Source organism: Polyodon spathula, chromosome 3, assembly GCF_017654505.1.
Source record: "Polyodon spathula isolate WHYD16114869_AA chromosome 3, ASM1765450v1, whole genome shotgun sequence".
In the NCBI taxonomy this organism is placed as follows: domain Eukaryota; kingdom Metazoa; phylum Chordata; class Actinopteri; order Acipenseriformes; family Polyodontidae; genus Polyodon; species Polyodon spathula.
Window position 1 is genome coordinate 89,608,144 of NC_054536.1, and position 14,401 is coordinate 89,622,544.

The 14,401-nt window shown below is 39.5% G+C and overlaps 1 protein-coding gene across 3 annotated transcripts in view; it reads right to left on the minus strand.

The window, feature by feature from the left end:
* Positions 1–14,401, minus strand: part of rapgef5a (Rap guanine nucleotide exchange factor (GEF) 5a) — a 72,058-nt gene that overhangs the window by 31,736 nt on the left and 25,921 nt on the right. For all 3 annotated transcript variants that reach the window (XM_041246305.1, XM_041246304.1, XM_041246306.1), the window contains one exon: positions 11,216–11,344. In XM_041246305.1, coding sequence (XP_041102239.1) covers positions 11,216–11,344 — 129 coding nt within the window. The remainder of the gene's footprint in view (positions 1–11,215; positions 11,345–14,401) is intronic.

Below are 14,401 nucleotides of genomic sequence, written 5' to 3' on the forward strand. Positions count from 1 at the left end.
AGGCACAGCTTTCATGCGTCTTGGCATGCTCTCCACCAGTCTTTCACATTGCTGTTGGGTGACTTTATGCCACTCCTGGAGCAAAAATTCAAGCAGCTCGACTTTGTTTGATGGCTTGTGACCATCCATCTTCCTCTTGATCACATTCCAGAGGTTTTCAATGGGGTTCAGGTCTGGAGATTGGGCTGGCCATGACAGGGTCTTGATCTGGTGGTCCTCCATCCACACCTTGATTGACCTGGTTGTGTGGCATGGAGCATTGTCCTGCTGGAAAAACCAATCCTCAGAGTTGGGGAACATTGTCAGAGCAGAAGGAAGCAAGTTTTCTTCCAGGACAACCTTGTACTTGGCTTGATTCATGCATCCTTCACAAAGACAAATCTGCCCGATTCCAGCCTTGCTGAAGCACCCCCAGATCATCACGATCTTCCACCACATTTCACAGTAGGTGCGAGACACTGTGGCTTGTAGGCCTCTCCAAGTCTCCGTCTAACCATTAGACGACCAGGTGGTGGGCAAAGCTGAAAACTGGACTCATCAGAGAAGATGACCTTACTCCAGTCCTCTACGGTCCAATCCTTATCGTCTTTTGCAAACCTCAGCCTGGCTCTTCTTTGCTTCTCATTGATGAAGGGCTTTTTTCTAGCCTTGCACAACTTCAGCCCTGCCCTTAGGAGCCTGTTTCGAACCGTCCTCGCCGCGCACTTCACCCCAGCTGCCGTTTGCCGTTCTTTTTGTAGGTCACTTGATGTCATCCTACGGTTTCTGAGTAACATTCGAATGAGTTGGCGGTCATCCCGGTCAGTGGAGAGTCGTTTTCACCCTCTGCCGGTCTGTCACTTTGTTGTCCCCAAAGTGTGCTGCTTGACCTTGAACCGCCGTCTTTGAAATTTTAAGGATGGAAGCAACCTGACGCTCACTGTATCCCTCTGCCAGTAAAGCCAGAATTGAACCCTTCTTTTCCTCACTCAAAACTTTCCTTTTCAACTCTTTGGGCATGGTCAATAGTTATTTTTTTATTCCAATTACTTTTGAGGTACTACTAGCACTGTTTTGCCATCCAGCTGGTCCTATTGCAAGAGGATAGTGATGACTACAGGAGTGGTTTTTATACTTTTCCTCGTTAAATAAGATTTGGTTCAGGTGATCCCCTAATCAGTATCTCATTCAGTAGAATGAGGTGTGCCTGTGTTGGAATTCAACAGACACTGGAATGGAATGGCTGCCATACATGTTGAGATGCTGATTTAAGAAAAATTTGCAGTAGTCTCTTAATTTTTTCCAGAGCTGTGTGTGTGTGTGTGTGTGTGTGTGTGTGTGGCATTCATGTATACATGGTTTTCCTTTTGTAGACCAATTTGCCAACCGCTGCATATAGATTTGTGTATACGGAAACATGACTCATCCGCATTTGCTTCCGCGCTATCTTGTGTATTCTTGCACGCACCCATCTCGCCAGCATCTCCCCCTATTACTTTTTACATGTTACATTAGCCAGTATGTTACAGTATTTAGATTGTTTTTATGTTACTGTGTTTTTCATTTGTGTTTAGTGAAGGAAAATGCAACTTAGGTAGGCTTTGATAAGTGTAACCGCCGCCAATGCGAACCTAACCCTCTATTTCCCATAACCTCTAGTATTTACCAACCACGGGAGTTTTCAAGAACGTAACCCCCACACCCCCATGGTATACACATACATATATAGCATATATTATATATATATATATATATATATATATATATATATATATATATATATATATATATATATATATATATATATATACATACATACACACACACACACACACAGTGCCTATAGAAAATCTACACCCCTTTCAAAATTTTCACCTTTTGTTGCCTTATAGTTAGTATATATGTCAGTCATTAAAGGAAACACCTAGTTGGATAATGATTGAAGGGGCAGACCGATCAATGATCTAAGTGTATAATTGCTTAATTGAAAACACAAATCTGTGTGTCTGTTTCTTTAAACAAAATGCACATGTGAGATCCATTGCAAATGAAAGTACACAATAGGCAAGATGGATGTAAATATGTTGTTAGCTACAACGACTTTAATTATTTATAGATAGTCTTTTTCTCCCAACATCTTGTTTCTGTTCTAGGGTCGTTTTTATAGTTCGGTGAGTTTCAAGGTGGTCAAGTCAGAGAATTGTCCAAGGTGACACAAGCTGGGATTAAATTGTAATTATGGCACGCTATACTTATAGTGACTTTAAAGAAGCACACAGTCTCAAACTAGCCGGGGATATAGACTCCAAGCCTTGTTTTTAAAACCATCATTAGACGACAGTGCTTGAAATCATGATGATGGCTTAACAATGTGCTACAAGCCAATTAACTGTAATAATCCATCTGGCTGTGACCCTGGTGTTTATATGTGCTTCTAGTGTTACGCAAGATCCACGGGTGTGGCTGCTGAGACAGTGTGTGTGTGTGTGTGTGTGTGTGTGTGTGTGTGTGTGTGTGTATAATATATATATATATATATATATATATATATATATATATATATATATATATATATATATATATATACATACATACACACACACACACACACACACACACACACACACACACATTCACACAGGACTTTACTCACTCCTCCTTTCCATAGTTCATTTCACAACAGTTATGTGAAGGAGGAATGCTTCTTTCTTATCACGCATATTGTTAGGCAAATATTACTTCAGGATTTGTTGTTTTTTGGTTGTTTTTTTTTTTAAGGGCATATTATAAAATCTGATAAACCATAACATAACCATAAGAAAATCATGAGAAAACTCAATAAAAAAACTGTGCAATGATACAGTGGTATCATCTCAAATCAGGGACAAAACACATCCGACCTTTGTGAAGCCCACGTGCAAGAAGAAATACATTGCCTACAGTAGCAGCTTACATTAATGTAGTGAGGCTGAACATGTGAGCAAAGCAGCTGAGGAATTTCACAAATGTGAAGAGAATAACCAAACCCCTAAAGGCAGATTTTGCCCTGTTGTTCTGTAAACACAATCCTGTCTAGATTTACTGCATACAGTCCATGATCAAATAACAGACCATAGATGTTTTTGGAAGGACTGTCCAGAGTCAATTAAAAAGACATGATCCACTGATGTGCCACAGCTGTAAACTCAGATCATTCCTGTTCCTACACAGTGCTCCAATTTTCCAGTGATCTTTAGAAACAATGTAATGAGCAGCTTCAGCAAACCACAGGGAAATTCCAGGATGTGTAAATATTTATGTTGGGTAACGCACTAGACTTCTCACAGGTGTTTCTCTCAGTAGATGGCTTGAGCTTATATTTACTGCAGAATAACACAGGTGCAGTTTATTGTAATTCAAAAGGAAGCTATCAATGCATGTAGAAAACAAAGATTTTCAGGTAAGTTCAAATCAAACAAAAAGCCACCATATAAATACCAGCAGCAAAGATATGATGAAAAGTTGTGAGGAATGCAATGAGTAATGAGTAAGCGATGAGTTTAAAGACCTGATGAACTGCATCAGTTAGCAGGATTGTTATTGCTCAAGCAAAATTTGGTCTGCTGTGCAAGCTTTCTAGGAGGAAAACAAACATCATTTATTTATGCGATTGTCAAGAAACACAAAACTGCTTAACAAAATATATATCACTGTTAGTTTCAAGCACAAAATCCTTAAATGTTGTTTTCCTGTAAGACCTTATGATTACCCCTTAAAAAAATATAATGTGATAATTATGTTCTTCAGGGTAATGTGCAGAGGTAGCTGGCATGTGCAGGTGGGCGTTCTCTCTGTCACTGAGTGAGAGAACACTCCCAGGTGTAGAGAAGGTACACACATGTCTAAACCTGCACTGCCCAATGTATGCACACCTGAGTTTAATGCAGCGTGTTCTGAGAAACAGCCCAAAACACCCTGTAAATGCAATTCTTAATGTCTGTTTTTACAGACACTGGTTCTGTCGTCGCTTACAATTTTCTGTATACATCTAAAAAAAACAGAGGGGGCGGGTTACATGTCGCCAGAGCATTGATTGGCCTAAGGCTCACTGAATTCTGAAGATGTGACTGGGACACAGCAACGGTTCCAGGAAGGTGCAAAATCAGGGCTACATGAATCCAATATCACAGCTCATGATGCACTGCGGGGGAAAGAAGTGACTTAAACAAAGGGTGAATTCAAAACAAAAAGGTCATCAATATAACAATACAAACTGAAGACAACTGAACAAACTCATCTTGTCTGCAACTAAGTTATTTCTTATAGTACTGATGTGGGGGGTTCCATAAAAACAATAAAATGCGTCAGACTATACAAAATTGTTAACATTACATAGGAGGCCACTGACTTACGAAACAAACAAGTTACAAAGAAGAAATGAAGAATGATAAAGAACACTGACAGCATTACCTAAATACTCTTAAAAGCTGACAGGAGAACATAGGAAATTACTCCAAACATGGACAATAGTCTGGTACAAACCATCTCAACAGAAACACATCTTAAACTGTCTGTCAGCACTTCAGAAAATTAATCAAATTGAACAATTTGCATTATGTGCACCTACATTAATGTAGTTAGACATGGGATCTCAGGTTATGCTCAGTATACGGAATCAAATTGAATATGAAGTCGTGATTGCTGAGCTCTTACTCTGACCATTCACTGACAGTAGAAATGTTCAGCCTGGACAGTGGGGCACATTTGGACAAAATGTCTCAGTCCTACAGCTTGGCACAAATATGGACAGACCCCAAAACATGTAAATTATAAAGCTCTAAACATTTACTGCAACTTAAAAGAAACAGTCTGTTGAACTCAATCCAACTTGCTAACATTTCTTTAAACAAGAGCTGTGCCTGATGATCATTTTCAGCATTCCTAGCAATAAGACATTGGTGTCTTAAATATGCAAGGCCTGAGTTTTTCACTGGGTACACGCTGAATCTGCAAGCCTTCTGCTTTGATAGGGTGCAGATGGTACATCTGTAAACAGCTGTCTCGAACCTGCCCGGTACTACACGCCTAAAAAGGAAGCCATATGCCATTTGTCATCTGAAAGAACAGTATTGAATAATCCCAAAGTGCTCAAAGAACACCACATTTACAATCAGAAAAATCAGCAGAACATGAGCTGACGTCAATGTGTTTGGCTTGCTGCCTTAAATTATTCTAAAGAATTCTGTCCAAGCCACTTTAGATGGTATAAATAAAAAAAAAAAAAAAAAAAACATGCATTTCTCAGTGCTGCCAGCAATTGTTTAAAAAGCGATTTTATTGCCTCTCTTTGTGTAGAAGTAATATCTAGTTGAAGTTATGTTAAACATAGAAAAAAGGGTTTCCTGCAAAAGAACATTGCCACAATGGAACATATTAATTCAAGCACGATAACAATTTGTATGAAATGTTTTCTGTTTTATCCAGTTTAAAGAATACCCCAAGAGACTGCCTTGGCCAGTCACAGCCATTCACTCTGAGATTCTGAATTGGTTGTGCCAACTAAGAATTGATATTTCAACTCTGACTTTTTGATTTCTAAACATATTCTGTGCTAATCTACAAACTGTGTTTACCTCACAAACTCCTCTCAGGAATGAACCACAGTGTTTGGCCGATGAGCGTCTACTATTACATTTGTAATAATAAAGAAAATACTGTCAGCACCACTTAATCAGGACGCCTCAGGAGAAGTAAAAAATATCCTGAATAAGCAGCTGTCCCAATTAAACGAGAGGCAGTTGAGACAACCTTAGTAACACTTTTTTGTTCCTATAAGAAAAGAAAAATAATGAAATCACATCACATTATGATTAAATGTTAAATACATCATTTAAAACTATGAGTCAATTGTTTTTTTTTTTTTTATTCCTAAACAAAATTAAAACGCTGTTTTTTATTTCTACATGAAATGAAAAAGAATTAAAATCACATCTTATCACAAGGCGTGTCAACTGCGATGTTGATACGCTAACTTTGAGAAACCACAGGAGAATCCAGCTCCTTCAAGAGTTCAACGTGGTTTACGAAAGTCAAAGTGCACTGCACTGTGCTACCAGAACTTGTGTTACTCTGAAAAGCGATCCCCATTCATCAGTAGAAAATACTGTACCTCAATTAAACCAAGTCATGACCTAGTTAAACTACATAAAAAGCACTGGGATGAACCGTCTCCCAGAGTAATGTCCCATTTAAGCACAAATCCTGATTATCAGTATCCTGATTAGGTGGCTCTGACTGTACCTCTATATCTCTTGTTGTCTTCTTGCAAATATAATCAATGTTGCTGCTCACCATCTTGCAAATGGGTCATTTATAGCCAATATCATTTCAAGGCGAATGCGATTTGCCAAACAATTAAGGGGCCACAGTGGTGGCTTATTAAATTAGTGCCTATGCCTCAGGCATGTAATATGTATGACAGGTGTATATTCTACCTTAGGATAATCTGGTGGCATTCCAGTCACAATATGCCAGCACGTGGAGTAGAGGCATGCTGTGATAACAGAGATTTCAAATGTGATGCTACAACAAGGGCCATCTGCTTTGTGGGCATTAAAAAAAAAAATTAAGAATTGCCTCTTGCCAAATAAAAGTAGGTGTTAAATTCCCTACAAGCTTGGTGACCTCTGTCCTGGGCAACTACAGTATCTGCAAAGAATGACAATAACATATGTTAAGTAACATACCCACCCAAGGATATACAGTAAACACCACAATAAAGGAGCCTTTACCATGAGGTCACCAGGATATTACCATCTACAGCATGTGGAATGGAATATCATTAAATATGGCCCTGCTCAGATTCATCAAAACCAACCAATCAGATATTACTACTGCACAAAAACATAGTTTAATCAAAATTGATCAGCTGGCTCCCAAGATAGCCTTCAATAGCTTACCGTTCCCATGTAAAACGTCCATGACGTTTTATGAAATGCAGTTCTGAACACAGATCAATCAATCAAACCAGAAATGGTTAAATATGACCTTGTGGAAGGGTGGTGGGTAATTCACCGACACAGGAGACAGACAGGTGGATTTGGCAACACCGCACAGGTGCCCAGTTTTATTTTTCAGGGTGCTGTTTTTCGGTTTATCCCGCAGGTGGCGCTGTGGGTCCGTGGTCTAATTTACCAACGATGGTAAACAGAACCATGGGCATACCAAGCGATGGTACACAATACCGGCGCCTTGCAGGTGCTCAAAGAAATAACAATGAAAACAGAAGGCAAAAATAACAAGGGATAAAATAACACAATAACAAAACTACAAATAAAAGGTGCTGCACTCTGCAGCAATATCCTGGTCGCCGCTGCCCGTGCGACCCGGATCTCCGTCCTACGCTGCCGGCTACCTAGCCTGCTCTGTTATATTTTTAAAGGGTCTGCCCAAGGGTTCCCCGCTCTCACTGTCTCACTGTGACACTTTCATGTCTTTTTCTCTCCCGGCTGGTTCTCGGTCCGCGACCAGCGTTTCCGCACTCTCGGCGAGTCTATAAGGGCAGAGCTGAGGAAACAGCAGAGCGTTATTTTATAGGACCAACAATCACCCAAGACTCGCCTCTCAGCCATTCAGAGAGGGGGAAAGTCCACACACCAACTTTCCCACCTCCCCATGTCACTGCCATAACTCACAGGCGGTTGTTGGGCGACTGCCGCCCTCCTCCTGCAGCCCGTGAACACGCCAGCAGAGTCAGCACAGATCTCTCCCTGCTACAGACCTACTTAATGTTATCCTCTAATTTGTGCTAAAAGAATGTCCATACCAAGTGCCAAAGTAACTGGAGTATCAAGATATTGCTAAAAATATGTAAGTTTGGTAAAAAAAAAAAAAAAGTACTGCTTAAATAGGTACTGTAAATGCCAGGTGAATGTATTCAAGCACAAAGACTACCAAAAACTACCATGTCTCTAGCATCCCTTAATACAGTGGCTTTGAACTATTTAAAGCAATCGGATTATCATTTAACATTGGAGAAAGTATTTATACATAGTCAGTTAATAGCCTTTCTTTCACAGAGGGAAATAATCACTCCCGGGACATACAAATCTTCCTGAAATAGTGTTAAGTAGCTACACAGTTGCTGGCATTTGAATGACCGAACAGACAGACAGACATTATCTGTTGAATAAGCGAACTCAAGGTCATTATTAATATGCAACTTTATCTGGTTCAACTTTCACGGGACATTTGGGGCTGCAGAAAAAAAAGTATGTTTGTGTATATATATTATATATATATATATATATATATATATATATATATATATATATATATATATATATATAGACACACACACACACACAGTGGCTCTCAAAAGTATTCACCCCTTGGATTTTATTGTGTTACAGCATGTGTTAGAATCAAAATTGATTTAATTAGGAGTTTTGCCACTGATGAACACAAAAAAAGTCCATAATGTCAAAGTGAAAAATAAAATTTACAAACTGTTCTAAATTAATTACAAATACAAAACAGAAAATAATTGTGCATAAGTATTCACCCGCTTGAGTCAATATTCGGTAGAGGAACCTTTGGCAGCAATTACAGCCATGAGTCTATTTGGATAAGTCTCTACCAGCTTTGCACATCTGGACACTGCAATTTTAGCCCATTCTTCTTTGCAAAATTCCTCAAGCTCCATCAAGTTGGATGGGGACCTTTGGTGAACAGCAATTTTTAACTCTTTCCACATATTCTCAATTAGACTGAGGTCCAGGCTTTGACTGGGCCACTCCAGGACATTAACCTTTTTGGCTGCATGTTTGGGGTCATTGTCCTGCTGAAAGATGAATCTTCTCCCAAGTCCCAGGTCTCTTGCAGACTTCAGCAGGATTTCCTCCAGGGTTTCTCTGTAGTTTGTTGTATCCATTTTGCCCTCTATCTTCACAAGCTTTCCAGGCCTTGACGTAGAGAAGCATCCCCATAGCATGATGCTTCCTCCACCATGCTTCGTGGTAGGGATGGTGTTCTCAGGATGATTGCAGTGTTAGGATTGCGCCAAACATAGCGCTTAGCACTGAGGCCAAAAAGCTCTATTTTGGTCTCATCAGACCATAGAATCATCTTCCACTTGGTCTCAGAGTCTCCAACATGCCTTCTGGAAAACTCTAGCCGTGAGTTTTTTTCAACAATGGCTTTCTTTTTGCCACTCTCCCATAAAGGCCAGTTTTCTTAAGCACAAGGGTTATTGTTGCCGTATGCACAGTGTCTCCCAGCTCAGCCGTGGAAGACTGTAACTCCTTTAGAGTTGTCATAGGCCTCTTGGTGACCTCCCTGACTAGTGCCCTTCTCGCCCGGATACTCAGTTTTTGAGGACAGCCTGTTCTAAACAGTCACAGTTGTGCCATATTCTCTCCATTTCTTAATAATGGACTTTACTGTGCTCCAGGGGATATTCAATGCCTTGGAAATGTTCTTATATCCTACCCCTGATTGGTGCTTTTGAAGAACCTTATTCCGGATTTGCTTTGAATGTTCCTTCGTCTTCATGATGTAGTTTTTGTTAGGAAACGTACTAACCAACTGTGTGACCTCCCAGAGACAGATGTATTTAACCTGGAATCATGTGAAACACCTTAATTGCACACAGGTGGACTCCATTCAGCTAATTATGTGGCTTCTAAAGACAACTGGTTGCACCAGAGCTTATTTAGGTGGGTCATAGCAAAGGGGGTGAATACTTATGCAATAAATAATTTTCTGTTTTATATTTGTAATTAATTTAGAACAATTTGTAGATTTTATTTTTCACTTTGACATTATGGACTTTTCTGTGTTGATCAGTGGCAAAAACTCCTAATTAAATCCATTTTGATTCCGTGTAACACAATAAAATGTGGAAAGGTCCAAGGGGCTGAATACTTTTGTGAGCCACTGTGTATATGTGTGTGTATATGTATATATATTTTAGTCTCTCGGTTCGAGGAAAAAGTTGCCAATAAGTGAAAAGCCCCCATTTTCGAGTGTATTTATATGGAACAATGGTATATACTGTAGTTGTACAAATGTGGCACTGAAATACATGTTTTAAAATGTTAGTGTTAAAAAATTAACATGGGAAATACAAAAATACCCAAACATAAAACTGTTTACTTCACATGTATGTAAAACAAAAAAGGGGAGAAGGCTTAAATAGTGCTACACAACAATGCACTACAATTGTCTTTACAATGAGTAAAGCAAACTGAAATATATGTGTTGTAGTTAAAACCAAGTCTAAAGAACACATTTTTAAAATCAGAAATTGTCCAACACTGTCTGCTTTTTACAATGTACCACCTCCCGCTGTAAATCCATCTCAATTTTGCGGGCCACTTCGTAGCCAGTTTCAAAGCCACAATAATGCCTCAGTATGTAAGAAATACGCAGTTGCGAAGTCAGTGTGTTATAAAAGCTGCATGAAGTTTGCGTATAAATCATGCAAGTGTGCTCTGCAGCACCTGCAACTAGTAATAAAGCTGTCAATAAGCGGCGTGCAGTGGCTAATATCAGAATTCCATTAACATTAAAGTCTATGGGATGGGATTGATTCCCGGGAAAATGTTGTTAATAACTGAAAGTTGTCTTTATCAGGGTTGCTAATAACTGGCATCTACTGTGTGTGTGTGTGTGTGTGTGTGTGTGTGTGTGTGTGTGTGTTGTGTGTCATTTAAACGAAATTAAATATATATATATATATTATATATATATATATATATATATACCACACACATTGGTAAATCACTGGACCCGCAAATTAAATGTCACAGTGTATGTATTGTATTTTTTTTTTTTTTTAAATAAAAAAAAAACTGAAACTGGAAAAAAAAAAAAAAACAAGCTGGATTTAATTTTGCACTTTAGCACTGAAAGAAAGAACAGGCTTCCACAGAGGAAGCCTGTCCTTTCTTTCAGTGTTCAATGTGCTGAATTAACACAATTCAGCACATTGTGATTCACAGCCACAAACCTAGCGCCCAGTCGTTAAAATGACATGCCAAAGTCTATGAATTAACAGAATGATGGCAAAGAACTGGCAACAACCACTGAGTGATCTACTAACTAATGGACCACTTTAAGACAAATGAAAAAAACTGTCTTGGCACTGTGTAAGAACTACAGTCAGTAAGAAATTCAAACACACTGAATAGAGATACAGCAACACTAACTGAGGCATAGAGAGAACAAAAAAAAGAAAAAAAAAACTCCACCTCACCTGAAAGGTTTTGTCTGGTGCTGTGTTGTTTGGAGTCTGCAGGAAACGACAGCTGTCCTTGGCCAGCCTCTGAACCATTTCGATCTGGCTGATATCATCCCTATCATGAAGAGTGCAGACAGTCCCTGGCTGGAGAGTTTGGGAGAGAGCAAAGAGATACTTCAATCCACAGTCCCAGGACATGATAACCTCAAAGAGAAATCAAAACTAAAAGGAACGCCACAGGAAAAGTATAACCAAAAGAAATGAGCTGTGTCTGGAAGCCCCTTTTAACTAAGTATGTAGTGGGGTGGCTGCCTCTTGCAAGTGAACGTTCAGCAACATCTCCGCGAAGTGCAGAGTGAAAGTGCAAGGCTTCACAGCTGAGAGAGGTTCCTCCTGTGCCTCTGTCAGCCGTTTCCTGTTACACACACGGTCCCGGCGACGGGAGTCTAAACAGCTCAAGGGAAAAAGGCTGCCAAGGCTGGGGGAAAGGGATGCTGTGATGCAAGTCACTATCGAGGGGCTGCTGGCATGTGTTTATTTTGTTTTGCTAGATATATATTTTCATTGGAGGGACCCCTGTACTTTCTCGGCATACAAGGTGATATGTTATAACTCAATATCATGAGAAAACAGAAGTGTACAATGGATTTGAAAAGCCAATACAAATATCCAGGGCAGGCCTGCAATGCTTAGTTTAAAAAGTATGTACAGTAGCTGATCATTCATTTGCTTTATGTGGAATACTGTTAACTATGTTCCAATGAGACATTTTAAAATGGAACATTTAAGAAAGAGTAAAAAACAAACAAAAAAAACCCATGAACTGAAGCTGATGCAACAGTATAAAATTTGTTTCAAAATAAAAGCAAATGTACTGCTAAACTAGTCTTGTCTTGAAGTTTGTAAAAACAAAAGCATTCTCAAACAAAATATATAGTTTATTTAATCTAAAATATGGCATAAGGTTATGTACTCAGCACTGACTGTATGCCTCTGTGAATGATAAGTTTTACTAACCATCATGTATAATTACACACATGTGCCCGGTTCAGATGCCTCTGATTTTACCAACAGGGCACATACTTTATGTAAATTGCTGAATGATTTATTTTTCCTTGAGGGACTTTCGCTTTTTACTCCAGCGAGATATTGGTTGGGTGCCTTAGAAGACCTCAAGAGCATTTGCAATATAGGAAAACAAAGGTATTACTGAATTGCTTGGTTAACTGATACAGCAGAACCATACAGCCAAGGTGTCATATAATGAAGGTGTAACCAACCTAACCCACTCACCCTTAAGCAATGGTACATTAATATAGCTAGTACCACCAAGAAGAAATCTCAGTAGGGTTTTCTTTCTTTATATCACTATTAAAAAAAAAAATGTCCTTGTGATGTAAGAGTGGTAAACTTCCCCCTCTTCCACGACACCAAAACACTTTACAGTTTTGCTACTGACGGCCATCCAAGGACGGTCTCCATGCATCTGCCGGTATAAAATAATGCCAGCTTTGGTGATGTTTTCATAATACGTGGGGCTGACACCCCCAAAAAACAGCCACCAGATACAAATAGCATACAATCATTGGTGACCTCGGAGGGAACATTTTCCCCAAGCCCTTGTTGCATCTACTGCAGGATGAGTAAAATCCACTCAACAACTGGACACAAACCCAATACTTTGTTAATCACAAACACCAGCTGTTTGATGATTACAGACTATATTTTAAATACTGCTGATGTTTAAAGTGCTTCAAAGGCTGCAGAGCTTTATAAAACCAATGCCACATCTGGATCAAAATCCTGACTGGTCTTGCCAACCTACATGCTAGTTTCTACTTGAAATGTCTGCAGTTTCCCTTGGAAGTTCACACTATGTAGATATCAAAACATATATAAAAAAACTGTGTTGGCTAAGCAGTTTGCTTAAAGTAGTCATGCAAAAAGGGTGATAAAAACTGCAGAGGCTCAGAGTTACCTGGGATTTTCACAGCACTAAGCTTATCTTACTGGCAACATCATCAGTCTTGGCATAGGACAATAAACCAGCAGCCCTGGCTGCCAGCTTGTAACAGCTCCTATCAGTTCACTTCAGTGTTCACTGGAAAAAGGCCCCAATTTGTACGAGTTTGACAATGCGTTACAGATCTGAGTAGACTGTAGTCTTTCGGTAATTTAACCTCAGCATCCACTCGTCTCTTTTCCATTGTCATCCATCACAGCAGTACATACAATTTCTTTATTTGTCATTTAACAAATGTGGCACATATGCAGAAGACTTCCTACAATCAACTTATGTAAGTCCTTCATTGTAGTATTACTTTTGCCTGCCTTGTTGCTGGACACTTCTCTAAGCTAGTTATGTAATAAGAAGCTTTAGATGCATTACTTAGTAAACCGTAAAAGGCTTTCCCTGGTATATACAGTACCTTCCATGCCCTCGTGTTTACTGGGGGTGTACAGAGGTGGAAAGAATATCTGCATGGCAACTCAACCACTGCAGTGTAGAAAGTCTCCTGGGTTCCTACTCCTGGCTCTGCAACTCAATGAATATCTGACCCAAGGTTCACCAATTTATGGATGGCTTTGTTAAAGTGTGACAGCGCCAAGCCAACCCCAGAGAAAGAAGCATTGCAAAAATGCTGTTTGCTTTCTGAACCGCAAGGTTCAGATCGCTTTACAGTAACAAGAAAATCTATAATACAATAATAGAGAAATGCATACTACATGACAGTGAAAAATAAAAAGCATAATATATGAATGCTGCATAATACATGAAATAGATAGCTTTACAGTAACAAGAAGCTATAATACAATAATAGAGAAATGCATACTACATGCATGAAAAGCAAAAAGCATAATATATGGGTAGTGAAAGTTGATTTGAAATAGTAGCAACAACACAGCTAAAGCAAGTGAAAGCAAGGGAAAGCAAGAGAGCATCACACACCAAAGCTGGTTCCAAAGGTCAGAGCCATGAAGCTAAATGAGCGTTCTCCAAGTGTGGTGCACTTTTGCTTGGGGATAACAAGCAGCAGCATCAGGTACCAAAGCTGGGAGAGAGTTCCAAAGAGTCAGAGCCATGAAGCTAAACCTGAACTTTACAGGTAGCCAGTGCGTTCTCCAAGTGTGGTGCACTTTTGCTTGGGGATAACAAGCAGGCCAGAGTCGGAGGACCTCAGCTTGCGGGCAGGGACACAG